The 13,271-nt window shown below is 54.9% G+C and overlaps 1 protein-coding gene across 1 annotated transcript in view; it reads left to right on the top strand.

Annotated features, from left to right (window-relative positions):
• ZDHHC18 (zinc finger, DHHC-type containing 18) overlaps positions 1-11,070 on the top strand; it is a 34,005-nt gene extending 22,935 nt beyond the window's left edge. Inside the window, exons 4-11 of the mRNA XM_011955670.1 lie at positions 2,049-2,198; positions 3,759-3,896; positions 4,017-4,065; positions 4,588-4,690; positions 6,211-6,323; positions 7,184-7,283; positions 9,648-9,725; positions 10,315-11,070. Coding sequence (XP_011811060.1) covers positions 2,049-2,198; positions 3,759-3,896; positions 4,017-4,065; positions 4,588-4,690; positions 6,211-6,323; positions 7,184-7,283; positions 9,648-9,689 — 695 coding nt within the window. The 3' untranslated portion in view covers positions 9,690-9,725; positions 10,315-11,070. The remainder of the gene's footprint in view (positions 1-2,048; positions 2,199-3,758; positions 3,897-4,016; positions 4,066-4,587; positions 4,691-6,210; positions 6,324-7,183; positions 7,284-9,647; positions 9,726-10,314) is intronic.
• Positions 11,071-13,271: the final 2,201 nt, after the last annotated feature.

Below are 13,271 nucleotides of genomic sequence, written 5' to 3'. Positions count from 1 at the left end.
TTTTTTTTTTGAGACGGAGTCTCCCACTGTTGCCTAGACTGGAGTGCAGTGGCACGATCTCGGCTCACTGTAAGCTCCACCTCCCGGGTTCAAGTGGTTCTCCTGCCTCAGCCTCCTGAGTAGTTGGAACTACAGGCGCCCGCCACCACATCCGGCTAATTTTTTGTATTTTTAGTAGAGACAGAGTTTCACTGTGTTGAGCAGGATGGTCTTGATCTCCTGACCTCATGATCCGCCTGCCTCAGCCTCCCAAAGTGCTGGGATTAGAGGTGTGAGCCACCGCACCTGGCCAATTGTTCCCTAATTTTTGTTTGTTTTTAGAGACAGGGTCTCATGCTCTCACCCTAGCTAGAGTGCAGTGGAGCGATCCTGGCTCACGCTCACTGCATCCTGGAACTCCTGGGCTCAAATGATCCTTCCATCTCAGCATCCTTCGTAGCTGGGACTATAGGCACATGCCATCATACCCAGCTAATTTTTGTTATTTTTTATAGAGATGGGGTCTTCCTATTTGCCCAGGCTAGTCTTAAACTCCTGCGCTCAAGCAATCCTCGCATCTTGGCCTCCCAAGGTGCTGGGACTACAGGCATGAGCCACTGCATTCGGCCTGTTTCCTAGCTTTTTTTTTTTTTTTTTTGAGACAACTTTGCCTCTGTCGCCCAGGCTGGAGTGCAGTGGTGTGATCTCAGCTCCCTGCAAGCTCCACCTCCCATGTTCATGCCATTCTCCTGACTCAGCCTCCTGAGTAGCTGGGACTACAGGTGCCCGCCACTACACTCGGCTAATTTTGTGTGTGTGTTTTTAGTAGAGATGGGGTTTCACCATGTTAGCCAGGATGGTCTCGATCTCCTGACCTCATGATCTGCCTGCCTTGGCCTCCCAAAGTGCTGGGAGTACAGGCATGAGCCACCACGCCCAGCCCTAGTTTTTAATCTATAGTCAGATTTCCACAGTTGCCCTCCAAATGTCTTTCATTGCTTTGTTTTGTTTTGTTTTCAAAATAAGATCCATGATGTATTGCATTTCTTTATGTCTCTTAAATCTCTTTTAATTTAGAATCATCTCCTCTCTGCCTCTCTCTCTCTTTTTTTTTTTTTTAAGACAGGTTCTGGCTTTGTTGCCCAGGCTGGAGTGCCGTGGTGTGATCTTGACTCACTGCAGCCTTGACCCTCTGGGCTCAAGTGATCCTCATGCCTCAGCCTCCCAAAGTGCTGGGATTACAGGCGTGAGCTACTGCACCTGACCTCCTCTCTCTTTTTATAAATGACATTTGCTTTTGTTAGAGATCAGGCCAGCAGTCTTGTAGATGTCTCATGTTCTAGATCTGACTTTTTCCTCATTGTGTTACTCACTTTGTTCCTCCATCTCCTGAACTTCCTGTAAACTGGGACATAGGTCTAGGCTTGATGAGATGCAGATAAACCTCGCTGGCCAGGCACGGTGCCTCACTCCTATAGTCCTGGCTGTTTGGGAAGCTGAGGTGGACAGATCACCTGAGGTCAGGAGTTTGAGACCAGCCTGGCCAACGTGGTGAAACTCTGTCTCTACTAAAAATACAAAAGTTAGCTGGGCATGGTAGCACACTCCTGTAATCCCAGCTACTTGGGAGGCTCAGGCATGAGAGTCGCTTGAACCTGTGAGGTGGAGGTTGCAGTGAGCCGAGATCACGCCATTGTACTTCAGTCTGGGCAACAGCGTGAGACTCTGTCTCAAAAAAAACAAAAAACAAAAAAAAAACCTCACTAAGCTTTCTGGGGGTCTCCTTCTCTGACAGCCCTTCTTAGGGTGGGTAAGGCCGGCAGGTGTATGAACAAGTATATAAAGTTTTAGCATAGCGCCTGGTACAGAGGCAGTCTCAGTACATGGTGGCAGCTCCTAATACTTGTCCCTGCCTTAGGCCAGACATTTTACTCCAATGTTTGTTCCTGGGAACCTGTTACCCTGAGGATTCTCCTGGACTGGCCAGGCAGCAGCAGCTTTCCCCTGCTGGGGATCTGGGCCCTGGGCTGCCTTGGCCATTCCCCATCTTTCTCTCCTCCTGCCCTCAGACAACACAGGCAGTTCTACATACCGGCCGCCCCCTCGGACCCGGGAGGTGCTGATCAATGGGCAGATGGTGAAGCTGAAGTACTGCTTCACCTGCAAGATGTTTCGGCCACCCCGAACCTCACACTGCAGTGTCTGTGACAACTGTGTGGGTGAGTAGGAGGCGGCAGGGAGGGATGCAAGGATTCCTGAGAGAGACTGAGTCCTGGGGGTGGGAGGACGTCACGCATGGGGATGGTGTGGGCAGGGTCTGAAATACCCAGGGCTGGGCAGGGGGACTGGTTCACCCAGATTTGCCCTGACTCAGGAGGGCCCAGGGGAGGGGCCCTCAGCTTCACCAGGAGTGTTTTGGCTTCAGCTCAGGATTGGTGGATTCCTTCCCCCAGCTCGGAGGTGCGGGGCAGACAGAGGGGCCTTGAACCCTTCTCCCAAGCTTCAGCCCGGTCCTCAGGAGGTCAAAGCTCCCAGGAAACAGACTGAAAGAATAACATTCCAGATGTGTTTGGGCCAGAAAGAATGATTTCCTGTCCAGTGGCCCAGGGCACCAGCTGTACTGAAAGACTTGATCTGATTCCCAGGGTTGAGAGGGACAAGCATCTGGGAACAGAGGCGTTTAAGCTGATGAGGTGCAGAGGATGTCACCACTGGAAACGGCTCCTGACCCTACAGCTGCCTACAGTGGTGGTTTTGTCCCCTCTCCCTGCCCTCCAGAGACTGTGTAGTCCTGATGGGCACCAAGGGTGGTCCCCTGGAAGGGTGCTGTAAGGGAAACACTGCGTGAGAGGGCCCAGGTGAGCTGAGCCACAGTGACTGTGCACAGTTCCCGGGGCAGTGAGCTCATCATGCCAGCTCAGTAGTCCCTGAGCAAGAGAACAGCAGGGAGCACCCCATGACGGCATGCAGCAAAGGAGGTGACTCAGTAGGCACCATTCATCCCCGAGGAGCTGCCCCGCCCACCCCCCGCAAAGGGCACTGGCCTTGGCATGAGGCCTGCAACGGGCTTGTGACCCACATTCCCACAGGGACTTCCTTTACCGGAGTCTGGGTGTGCCTCCACCCCCGGGGACAGTGTGCAGGTGAGCTCAGCCCTTTGACCTGGCCTGTGATGCTGGCTGGCTGTGAACCACATTGCAGCCCAGCCCCTCCCTGGGCCGCTAGTCCTAGAGCAGGGGACAGGGGTTATTGACTGTTAGCATGTGGTTGGGATGGTAGACCAGGTGACAAGTACTTTTGTGAGTCTTTGGGCCGGCACTGCTCCGGATCCTGGGGAGTCAGCATGGTGTGAGACCAGCACAGCCCCCCTCGCCCATGGAGCTTACAGTCAAGTAGGGCTGATTGGCCAATCCAGTAATTATAAATAAGCATAAAAGCACACATGTGCAGAGGGCCACAAAAGAGAAGTGATGGAGCAGATAACAGGGGCCCCCCCACCTAGTCTTGGATTGGAAGAGACTTTCTTAAGAAGGTGGTTTTGCAGCTGAGACATGAAGGAGAAGTTCCAGTTAACCAGGTAAAGAGACAGGAGAGAGTGTATCAGGCAGTGGGAACTGGTACACAAAGGACCAGAGGCAGGTGTGTCCAAGGCCTGGGAGCCAGCTGGTGCTGCGAGAGTGAACGGAGTAGGAAAACACCAGCCATGGTTGAGGCTGCCAAATGCCTGTGCTGGCTGCAGGCCAGCCCATACTAACCCGTCGCCGCTTGCCCTTGTCCAGAACGATTTGACCATCACTGCCCCTGGGTGGGCAACTGTGTGGGGAGACGGAACTATCGCTTCTTCTACGCGTTTATTCTCTCCCTCTCATTCCTGACGGCCTTCATCTTCGCCTGTGTGGTCACCCACCTGACGTTGCGTGAGTTGGGGGTGAGGGCAGCGGGGGAGTGGAAGGGGCCAGCCAGCAAGCTCAAGGGTCAGCAAGCTTCAGCAGTCACTGTCCCTCTGAGCTTGTCCTCTCCTGTTTCTTTCTCCCCAGGTGCTCAGGGAAGCAACTTCCTCTCCACTCTGAAGGAGACACCAGCAAGATATCCTTTGTCAGCTAGAGGACACTCCAGTGGGAACTGAGATCCCTTCACTGGGTGGGTCCCATGCCTCATCCTCTAATCAGAGGGGAACAGCATACAGTTCACATGTGTCCTCTAGAATCCAGCGTACCAGCTCCTCTGTTCACACCCAGGCAAGAGCTGATTCTAAATGGGGCGCTGTGGGGCCGGGGGGTCCCTGTCTTCAGGGGCCTGGAAGAGAATATGTCCCTTAAGATGTCAAGCTCCCTGGACCGTGTCATGCCTGAGGCTCTTTGTGATTGGAACCCTCAGTTTTGTCTGCCATCTGTCGCTCTCACCTTGTCTGGCTCTTGAGTGGGGTCCTGACCCTTCCGTGGGGCCCAGGAGGTGATCCTGCTAAGAAGTAGGGACTGGGCCACAGGAAGATTCCAAAACTTCTCAGCTCTCTGGGGAAACAGCTTCATGGAAGGATAAGTGAGACAGACCAGGTGTGGCTGGGAGGCTCCCTACCCTCCACCCATTTAGGTCCTTAACTGCCCTCACCGTGCTGGAGTTGGTCATCTGCTTCTTCTCCATCTGGTCCATTCTGGGCCTCTCAGGGTTTCACACGTACCTCGTCGCCTCCAACCTGACTACTAATGAAGACGTGAGTAAATCTGGAGCCACCCCTCATTCTAGGGCAGCGCCCTCAGGAGGAGGCAGGGTTGAGGGAGCCTGAGGCAGCCAAGCGCCGTCCTGACTCAGGGACTACTGGGAAAACGCCTGTTAAGCAGCCAGATGCCTCCCAGTCCTCTCAGCTTGGCCCTGGTGGGTCCGATGCAGGCTTCTGAGACCTCCACATGCTTCATTCCCTCAGTACAGGCTCTCAAGGCCCCAGGTTGCTTTTCTCCACAGCCCCGCAGGAGGCAGCGCTCATACCACAACACACGTGGTGTTTGGCTGGCACATGACCACTTACGGAATTCTTTCAGTTCCTTTCATCTCTTTGGGTCCTTTTGCCAAGCCTGAGGCAGAAAGGACAGGGATGCTTTTTCCCCATTCGATGACTGAGAGACGTGTCGCCTGTCTGGGAGGTCACACAGCTGGGAGGGGACAGAGCCAAGGTCGGCGCCCAGTCAGGTGCTCTCCCTCTTCCACACTCCACTGTCGGCAGCAAAGCCGTGACTGTTCTCAGGGTGTCACTGGCCTGTCCTGGCTGCCCCTCTCAATATGCACACCTGGGGGAGACGGGACAGGCCAGTGGGCTCCATTGACCCTCCCTACCTGGCACCCTGCAGACTGCCATCAACAAGCATGTTTGATGTGCCCAGCCCTGGGCCAGACCTGACTTCCCCTCGCCATCCTCCAAACACTAAAAAGCAAATGAGAGCATCTGTTTCAGGGCCCACCATCAACCCACCCTCCAACAGAAAATACATTCCCAGACCTCATCCTCTCATTCAGGGAAACAAAACTTAGCACACATGACAGGGCGTTGTGTGCTTGGTGATCGGTGAGAACAGAAATGCCATCAGCCAGCATCTCCCTCTGTAGCTTCTTGGGTGCCAGTTCTGCAGCACATTACCAGAGGTTAAAGAGAAAGGAGTGTGTGGCCAAATAAGTGTAGAAAGCTGTAGGTATGTAGAGCTCTGGCTCTAGGTAACACCTCTCGGTCAAGGTATTCTTTATTGCTAAACTCCCCAGTGCCTTCCATAGCTTGGCTTCACAGAGCTAGAAAATCTGGCAAGGATTAATCTAATGCCCCGGCAATGCCATCTGAGAATTAGTATTATTTTCCCTGTTTTCCACATGATGACTCAGGCTCAGCAAAGTGGTGATCTGTCCAGGTAGCATAGCCAGTGAGTAGCAGGGCTGGGGCTCACAGGCAGGTCAGCCCTCGCCCTGTGCCCCTGCACTACCCTCCTTCAGAAGCGGCTGGCCGGAGAAGGGAGGAGTCATCCGAAGTGTTTCCTCTGGTGCTTCTCTTGGGCTCTGCTCTGTCATCTCCTCCTGATCTCTGCCAGGGGTCCCCCACATCCTCATTGAATGGCCCACATGAAAGACATGTCCCCTTCTCTAACCAGAATTGGTTTTGGAATTGACCAACTGTCCCCAGCCTCTAGAGCTCCCTCCTAGAAAAGTGAAGCAAAAGGAGGCGCTTGACCCAGGCCTCCTTCCTGCTTGCAGATCAAAGGCTCGTGGTCCAGCAAGAGGGGCGGTGAGGCCTCTGTCAACCCCTACAGCCATAAAAGTATTATCACCAACTGCTGCGCTGTGCTGTGTGGCCCCCTACCTCCCAGGTAAGCAAGTGGGGTGCAGAAGAGGGGTAACAGGGCCAGGCCTGGCCAGTGATTAAAGTGTTCCTGGATATCAGCCGACCTCCCCCTATACCCTAGATGCCCTCCATCCGCCACCCTCTGGAGGGCATTTGTCATGTGAAGGAATTCCATGGAGAACTGTTATTTAATCACGTGCTCATTGTACAAAAAAAAATTAAGTACAAAGTGTAAAACAGAAGAGCATTGGATATGACATGTAATCCTGCTCCCCCGGGATAACCACCATGACTGTTTCAGCCACGCTTGAATGACACTGCCTTCCAGTTGCCCGCTGCACAGACTGGGTGGCGACTCCATCCTCTCCTGGCAGTAGGAACCCTGGAGACTCAGCCCTGCTGGGACGGTCCCTGTTCATCCCGACACCAGGGGGCACCAGAGAGCTCCAGAACGGGGATTAAATTGCTGTAGGCACTGCCAGGACAAGTCATTCCCACATAGTCATGTCCCCTACCCCACCCAGTATCCCTGTCACCCTGCCTGCCTAGAGGGGAAAGGAACACAGGAATCTCATAGTCACCAAATACCTGTTCATCCTTACTTTCTCCCGTCACCTGCAGCCTGGCTTCTTGGCAGCCAGACAGGTGGGCCAGTTGGAATTAATAGTAAATAAATTCTGTGGCTAAAAGCCAGGTGGCCAGAGGGCAGAGAGAGGCCTGCCAGAGGTAAGGGTCTTGGGCCCCCAGATGGGGAGCAGCTGTCCTTTCCTCAGCCTTTCTTGGCCTGGGCCTTTCCTTGGCTGAGATAGACTCTGCTGTCCAGCCGCTGGCCTGGAGCCTCAGTGTCGGACAGAGCCCTCATGTGCCCCCCTTGTGTTTTGGAAGCCTGATTGACCGGAGGGGATTTGTGCAGTCCGACACCGTGTTGCCCTCACCCATCAGAAGCGATGACCCAGCCTGCAGAGCCAAGCCTGACGCCAGCATGGTAGGAGGTCACCCTTGACCATGGCTCAGTCCTTGCCACCTGCTGGCCTGTCTGCCCCTCCGCACTCACCTGCCGGGACCCTCCCTGTTTCATCCAAGGGAAGCAGAACTGCCAAAGACTCAAGTCTTTTCATATTTATTTCCCACCCTGCGTGGCTTTCCCTGAACTGTTCCGTGGCTGTGCCCTCTGCTCCCCAAACCCAGGTTCCCACAGCCTTGGGCCCTAGGTCCCCCCAGCTGATCGGTGCCAGGAGAGACCAGAGCCTCTGGAGGCCACCCAGGGACGACACCAAGTCCTTGCCCGTGCCGGGCGAGCCCTGTGCGAGTGACGCTGCGAGCTGAGCGCGAGGCCTCCCAGGTGGGGGAACTGCTTGGGCCTTGCTGAGCCAAGGTCCTCAAGGTGAAGCAGGACTGAGGAGTGGCCGGCTCTGGACAGAGGGCTGTGGAGAGGAAGCCTCTATGGGCTGCTTTGGTCTGTGGGCTCCTTCATTCTCTTGGTGATAATTGCTGTTTCTTCTTTGGGATTTTTGGTGGGGTTTTTTCCCCCTTTTTTTAATGGAGTTGGCCAATAGGATAGAGCTGGGGTTCCAATAGAGAAGGCAGGGTTGGTGGTGGGTGGGGGCAGCCTGTATCAGACCAAGGTAAATTACCCAGCCAGGCACCCACAGCCTCAGCTCCTGTGCAGTTCCTGGACAGCACAGTGGAAGTGGGAGCCTGGGCCTTCCCCTGCCCGTGGAGAGCTCTTTAAGGGATCCCAGCCTGCCCCTCCACCTCTCTCCCAAGCCAGGTCCGGGCATGAGTGGGTTATGCTCATGCTGGCAATACTTGAAACGGGTTTATTAATGCTGGGTATTTTGCACAATTTTATAGACCTCTTTTCTACATAGTCTTTTTTAAATGGAAGGAGAAAAAGTCAGCCACATTACTGTCTGTGTAGTGCCAGGTGAAGGGTTATCAGAAGGCTGGTTCGTTTTAATAAGTTTATTCCAAGAGACCTTCTGACTGGAATGAGTGAGAGTGTGTGTGCATGTGTGTGTGTGTTCGTGTGTGCCCTGTATGAATGTGGCTGGCTCCCATATCCCCTGGGCTGCCCCCTGCCCCATCCCCTTTGAGTGTCAGAAGCACTCTGAGCCAAGGGAACAGGGGGCACGTGCACTGGTCACGAGAAAACCCTGGGCTCCCACTGGGGCTCAGCCCAGCCTCCTATCTTTCCTTCTTCTGTGGACTTCAGACAGCCAGTGTCTGCGGACTCTGCCACTCTACCCCCAGCCCTACCCTCCAGCCCCCAGGTGAGGCTTCCAGCTGGGATCTGCCCAGACAGGCTGAGCCTGGGCGTGGTGGGTGGGGTGATGGCTCTGGGGAGTGGCTGCCATCCTACAAGCCACACCCCCTCCTCTGAGCTCTGAATATGGGACCCAGTGCCAGGAGCCGGAAGACAAGGTGTTTCTGCCAAGCAGGGACCTCCATCCAGAGAAAAGGAAGGAAGGTGCAGGGTGGGCCAAGAGGCAAGTGAAGGTTGGCCTAAGTCTGGGCCGGAAATTCAGAGGATGTTTCTCCTCTGCTGGGAGCTATAGTTTCTTATCAAAATAGATATTGTCCCACCATCCCCCTCCTTGGCTCTTAAAGTGGGCTGAAGCCCTTGGAAAGTGACATAGGAAGTCCCCAGATCTCGCCCTTCTCACTCCAGAGGCTAGCGGTCACAGACAGCCGGGAATGGCAGCCACAGAGGGTCCCGTCTGGGAGAAACAGCTTCATTCACCCCAACCTCAGGGCCCTGGGCCATCACTGCAGTGGCCCTGGGAGTTGAGGAAGAAGCTGGCTAGAGGAGGGGGCTCCCACCTACCTTTTATTTAAGCCAGTATTCTTTGTTCCTGCCTGTAATAAAACTTTAGTTTATAAGAGTTGATTTGCTTTGGTTTGGTTTTTGTTTGCGTTTCCTTTGCTGAGGCCCCAGCTGGCAGCCGTTTGTTCTTTCGGACAAAGTTGGTTATTTCCTGGGGAGACTGTGAGAAGGCAGGCAGCCCAGTGAACTGGCTACATTTTCCCTCACCTGGCTGGAGCTCTGTCCGCCGGAGGCAGAGCAGAGAGGGCTGTGGCTGAGCCCCCATGGGCACGTGAAAAGAGGCCATCCTGTCCCCTCTTTGTCCCCTCCACCTTCCCCTGCCTCAGGGGCTTGGAGACCCCCAAATTCTTCCCTCCTGCCTTTCCACTCCAATCCGCAGTGAGTGCTCAGCTAAGAGAACGTTTGAGACGGTAGATTCCAGTTTGAGAGCTGGAGCTTCCCTGGCCACCACCTCCAACCTGAGCAGCAGGGCCCAGCCAGACACCTCTTAACACTGGCCCACCTCTCTGGTATCTCCCTCAGGAGGACACCTGTCAGGATTTTGCCATCTCCTGCACAGCCTGAGGGGAGCTAACAGGTCTCTTTGCAGAGGGTTAGCTGGTAAGACCGTTTCTCCCCTGTCGGCCAGCACTGCCCGCTACCGTCACACACCATCTCATCTTCATCGCATGCCTCGCCAACCCCATGGAGCCCGTCCATCTGTCTGGTGTGTGGTGCGGTGTGTGTGCTGGTGGTGGTAGGGTCTCCAGGGATTCCCCGCTAAGCAGAAGGATCGGGATATAGGGCAAGGCTAAGAGCCCAGCCTCACTGTGGACTGAGGAAGTAGCTTCGCGCAGAGCAGCTCTCCAGCTGGAAGAGGAGGGTGAGGGTGAGGCTGGGGAGAGGATGGCGAACCTGCCCTGAGGTGCTTGGGTCTGTGCTGGTGGGGTCCTGGTATGCAGGGGCCACTGGTCACTAACGCTCTTGTGTCCTGGCTTTCTGTCCCCACTGAGCTTTCTCTCACCCGCCTGTTTTCTCTCCTGCTTTGTTGCCTGCTGCCTGAGCCTTGCTTGGCCCTTTTCTCGGGGAGAGGCAGGTGCTGTGGCAGCACCTGTCCCCACCACCAGGGCCCCTGCAGGCCTCCTCCCTCCTCCCAACCCCGCTAACCCTCTCTCTTCTCCTCCTTTGCTGTCCTGCCGGGGATCTCCAGTGTGTGCGGGGGCTTAAAGACCTCCTGAGGACCGCTGCTCTCTGCCTCTCCAGGAGTGGCCTGGGGGGAGCCAGGCACCCGGCACCTCCACCTGCCTAACCTGTGGCTCATCTGCCACCATCTGTGCCTACAGGGTCTGCCCCCAAGCCTGCCCGGCCTGTGTGCTCTCTAGGGCCCCCATAATGGGCAGGGGCTGGCCTCTTTGCCCCACTCCCCGTTCCATGCCTGCCAGAGTGTAGAAAGCCATAACGCAGCCATCAGCACAATAATGTGACTCTATGCTGAAATGCTCCCTCTCTCCTCCACTGACTTCCCCTTCCCCGGATTTGTGAGGTGTCAAGACTCTAGGAATCTGGCCTTACAGCCTGTCCCTCCACCCCCTCAGATCGGGCATAGCCATAGTCAAGCCCAGCAGGTTTCCTCAGGAACTGTCTGGGGTGTTGATGGTGGATGACGCTGCTGAACAAGTTTGGTGACTGTTCCAAGCACAACTGACTTGACACTGTTCCCACGGCCTGTCCACCTCCCACCCCCAACCCTCCACCGGAGTAGGTAAGATGTAGGGAGGGTGTGTGCCTCCTTTGCTCTAGGCACCAAGGGACCGAGCCAGCTGTGCACAGCCCCATACACTTCAGGGGACTAAAGGAAACAGCTGGGCCAAGGAAAATCAGCTGAGCCCAGGGCTGGGGGTTGCTTGTCTGCTATTCTGTACGTTTTTTTAACCAAAATAAAGACTCCCCTTTTCTTGCCATACCATTGGCTGTCTGGTGCCACCTTTACTTTGGGGCCCAGGGATGGGACCTGTAGTGGGCGTGCAGAACATATGGCTCCCCCTTGCTCCCAGCTTTCTTCCAACTGGCCAGTGCTGCTCTGGAGATTTAAAAGCACAACAAAGCCAGCAGGGACACAGGAAAAGTGGTTGACATCCTTTTCACTCTGTCCCCCCAGAACTCCTGGTCTCAATTCCAGCACCACCCAGCCTTAGCTGACCTCTGGTTTCGGAAAGGTCCCAGCGCAGGCTGAGACAGGGTTGTTAAGTTTGGGACTGCCATACCCATGAACTGAGCCCAGCCCAGGGTAACGATCTCATGGAGCCTTCACTCTCCCCAGCTGCTGCCCCACATCAAGATACACACATGTGCATACACTGTACTATGGGCCAAAAAATAATTACCGGTACCATTCAGCAAGGACTCTTGTCCGCCGGAGGCAGAGCAGAGAGGGCTGTGGCTGAGCCCCCATGGGCACGTGAAAAGAGGCCATCCTGTCCCCTCTTTGTCCCCTCCACCTTCCCCTGCCTCAGGGGCTTGGAGGCCCCCAAATTCTTCTTCCCTACTGCCTTTCCATTCTGATTCCCAGTGAGTGCTCAGCTAAGAAAACGTTTGAGACGGTAGATTCCAGTTTGAGGAGGATGATGTCACCCTTTTTACAGATGAGGGAACTGAGACTCAGGGAAGAAACAGGAGCTGCCCAAGGTCACCCAGCTGGCAAAGCAGCAAATCCCAGGTCGGAACCTGATCTCTGCCCCGAGCTCTGAGCCATCTGCACTACCTAAGGAATGAATACAGCAGTGGGAGGATGAGATCTTGGAGAAACCCTAAAATTGGAGAATGTCATAGCCAGTAGAGGGCTTAGAGTTGATCTGGGCCAGCCTCCTTGTTTTACTGATGGGGAAATTGAAGCCCAGAGGCAGGAAGGGACCTGCCCAAGGCCTTACAACAGAGCTGGGATGCAGTCCCACACTCTGACCTCATTCCATTCTCTCTTCATAAATTCCGCACTGTCTCTAGACTGGACTGGTTTAGATGTGGGATACTCTAAACAGCAGTGCCTTCAAGAGAAAAAGAATCAGAACCACGAATCACTTAAAAGTAATGTAGGGCCGGGGGCGGTGGCTCAAGCCTGTAATCCCAGCACTTTGGGAGGCCGAGACGGGCGGATCACAAGGTCAGGAGATCGAGACCATCCTGGCTAACACGGTGAAACCCCGTCTCTACTAAAAAATACAAAAAAACTAGCCGGGCGAGGTGGCGGGCGCCTGTAGTCCCAGCTACTTGGGAGGCTGAGGCAGGAGAATGGCGTAAACCCGGGAGGCGGAGCTTGCAGTGAGCTGAGATCCGGCCACTGCACTCCAGCCCGGGCGACAGAGCAAGACTCCGTCTCAAAAAAAAAAAGTAATGTAGGCTACTCTGGGCACACTGCCTATGGGGTCGCCCTGCTCCACAAGGAGCAGTAAAAATAATATAATTGAATATCCCTTCCCAAAGGCAACTAGTAAAGTGAGCTCTTGGCTAGGTAACTGGACTCTTGTTCACAACTAGCCAGTGGGAAAAGGTGTTAGAGCTTCCTCTGGCCACCTGTTTAATTTGATCATTCCAAGACGGAAACATTTCTCAGGAAGTTCTTTCTAGAATCTACCTGGCATCCCTCCCACTGCTATCAGAGCCCTGTCCTCTGTCCTCAGTGGAGGTAGACAGCAAATGGTTGCTGCCTTCATCACAACCCTTCAAAGCCTATTATTACCAGCTAAGAAGGATTGGTTGACTATGGGGCCAGAGCCCTTAAGCCTGCTGGTAGAATGGATGCTGTACAGGAGGAGGGTGGGGAGGTAGCAAGCAGGATGAGGATAGCCCCTTTGGGCTGCAACCCCAGCTCCTGTCCTGCTGACTCAGACAGCTGACTGTGGAGCTCCATGCCCTGCCAGGGCCTGCTGCCTCCTGCCCGTCTGAGCTCCTGAACTTGGGAAATGGAGGCCCAGAGGCAAAGGGAGGTACCTGAGACAGGAACTGAGTCAGGATCAACAGGCCAGAGCGGGCAGGAGGTGTCAGGCAGCCTGGCTCCCAGATGCACCCCTGAGCTCCAGCAGGGGAGGAGTAGGAATGAAGGGACTTCCCTGCCCTTGCTCATGGCTATGTGGAGGGCGTGAACCACCACCAGGTCCCCTGGCTTCAGTGGCA

The sequence above is a fragment of the Colobus angolensis genome, unplaced genomic scaffold (genome assembly GCF_000951035.1).
Source record: "Colobus angolensis palliatus isolate OR3802 unplaced genomic scaffold, Cang.pa_1.0 Scaffold4, whole genome shotgun sequence".
NCBI lineage: Eukaryota > Metazoa > Chordata > Mammalia > Primates > Cercopithecidae > Colobus > Colobus angolensis.
The sequence above is the reverse complement of the archived record's forward strand: the minus strand, read 5'-3'. Positions and strand labels throughout refer to the sequence as shown.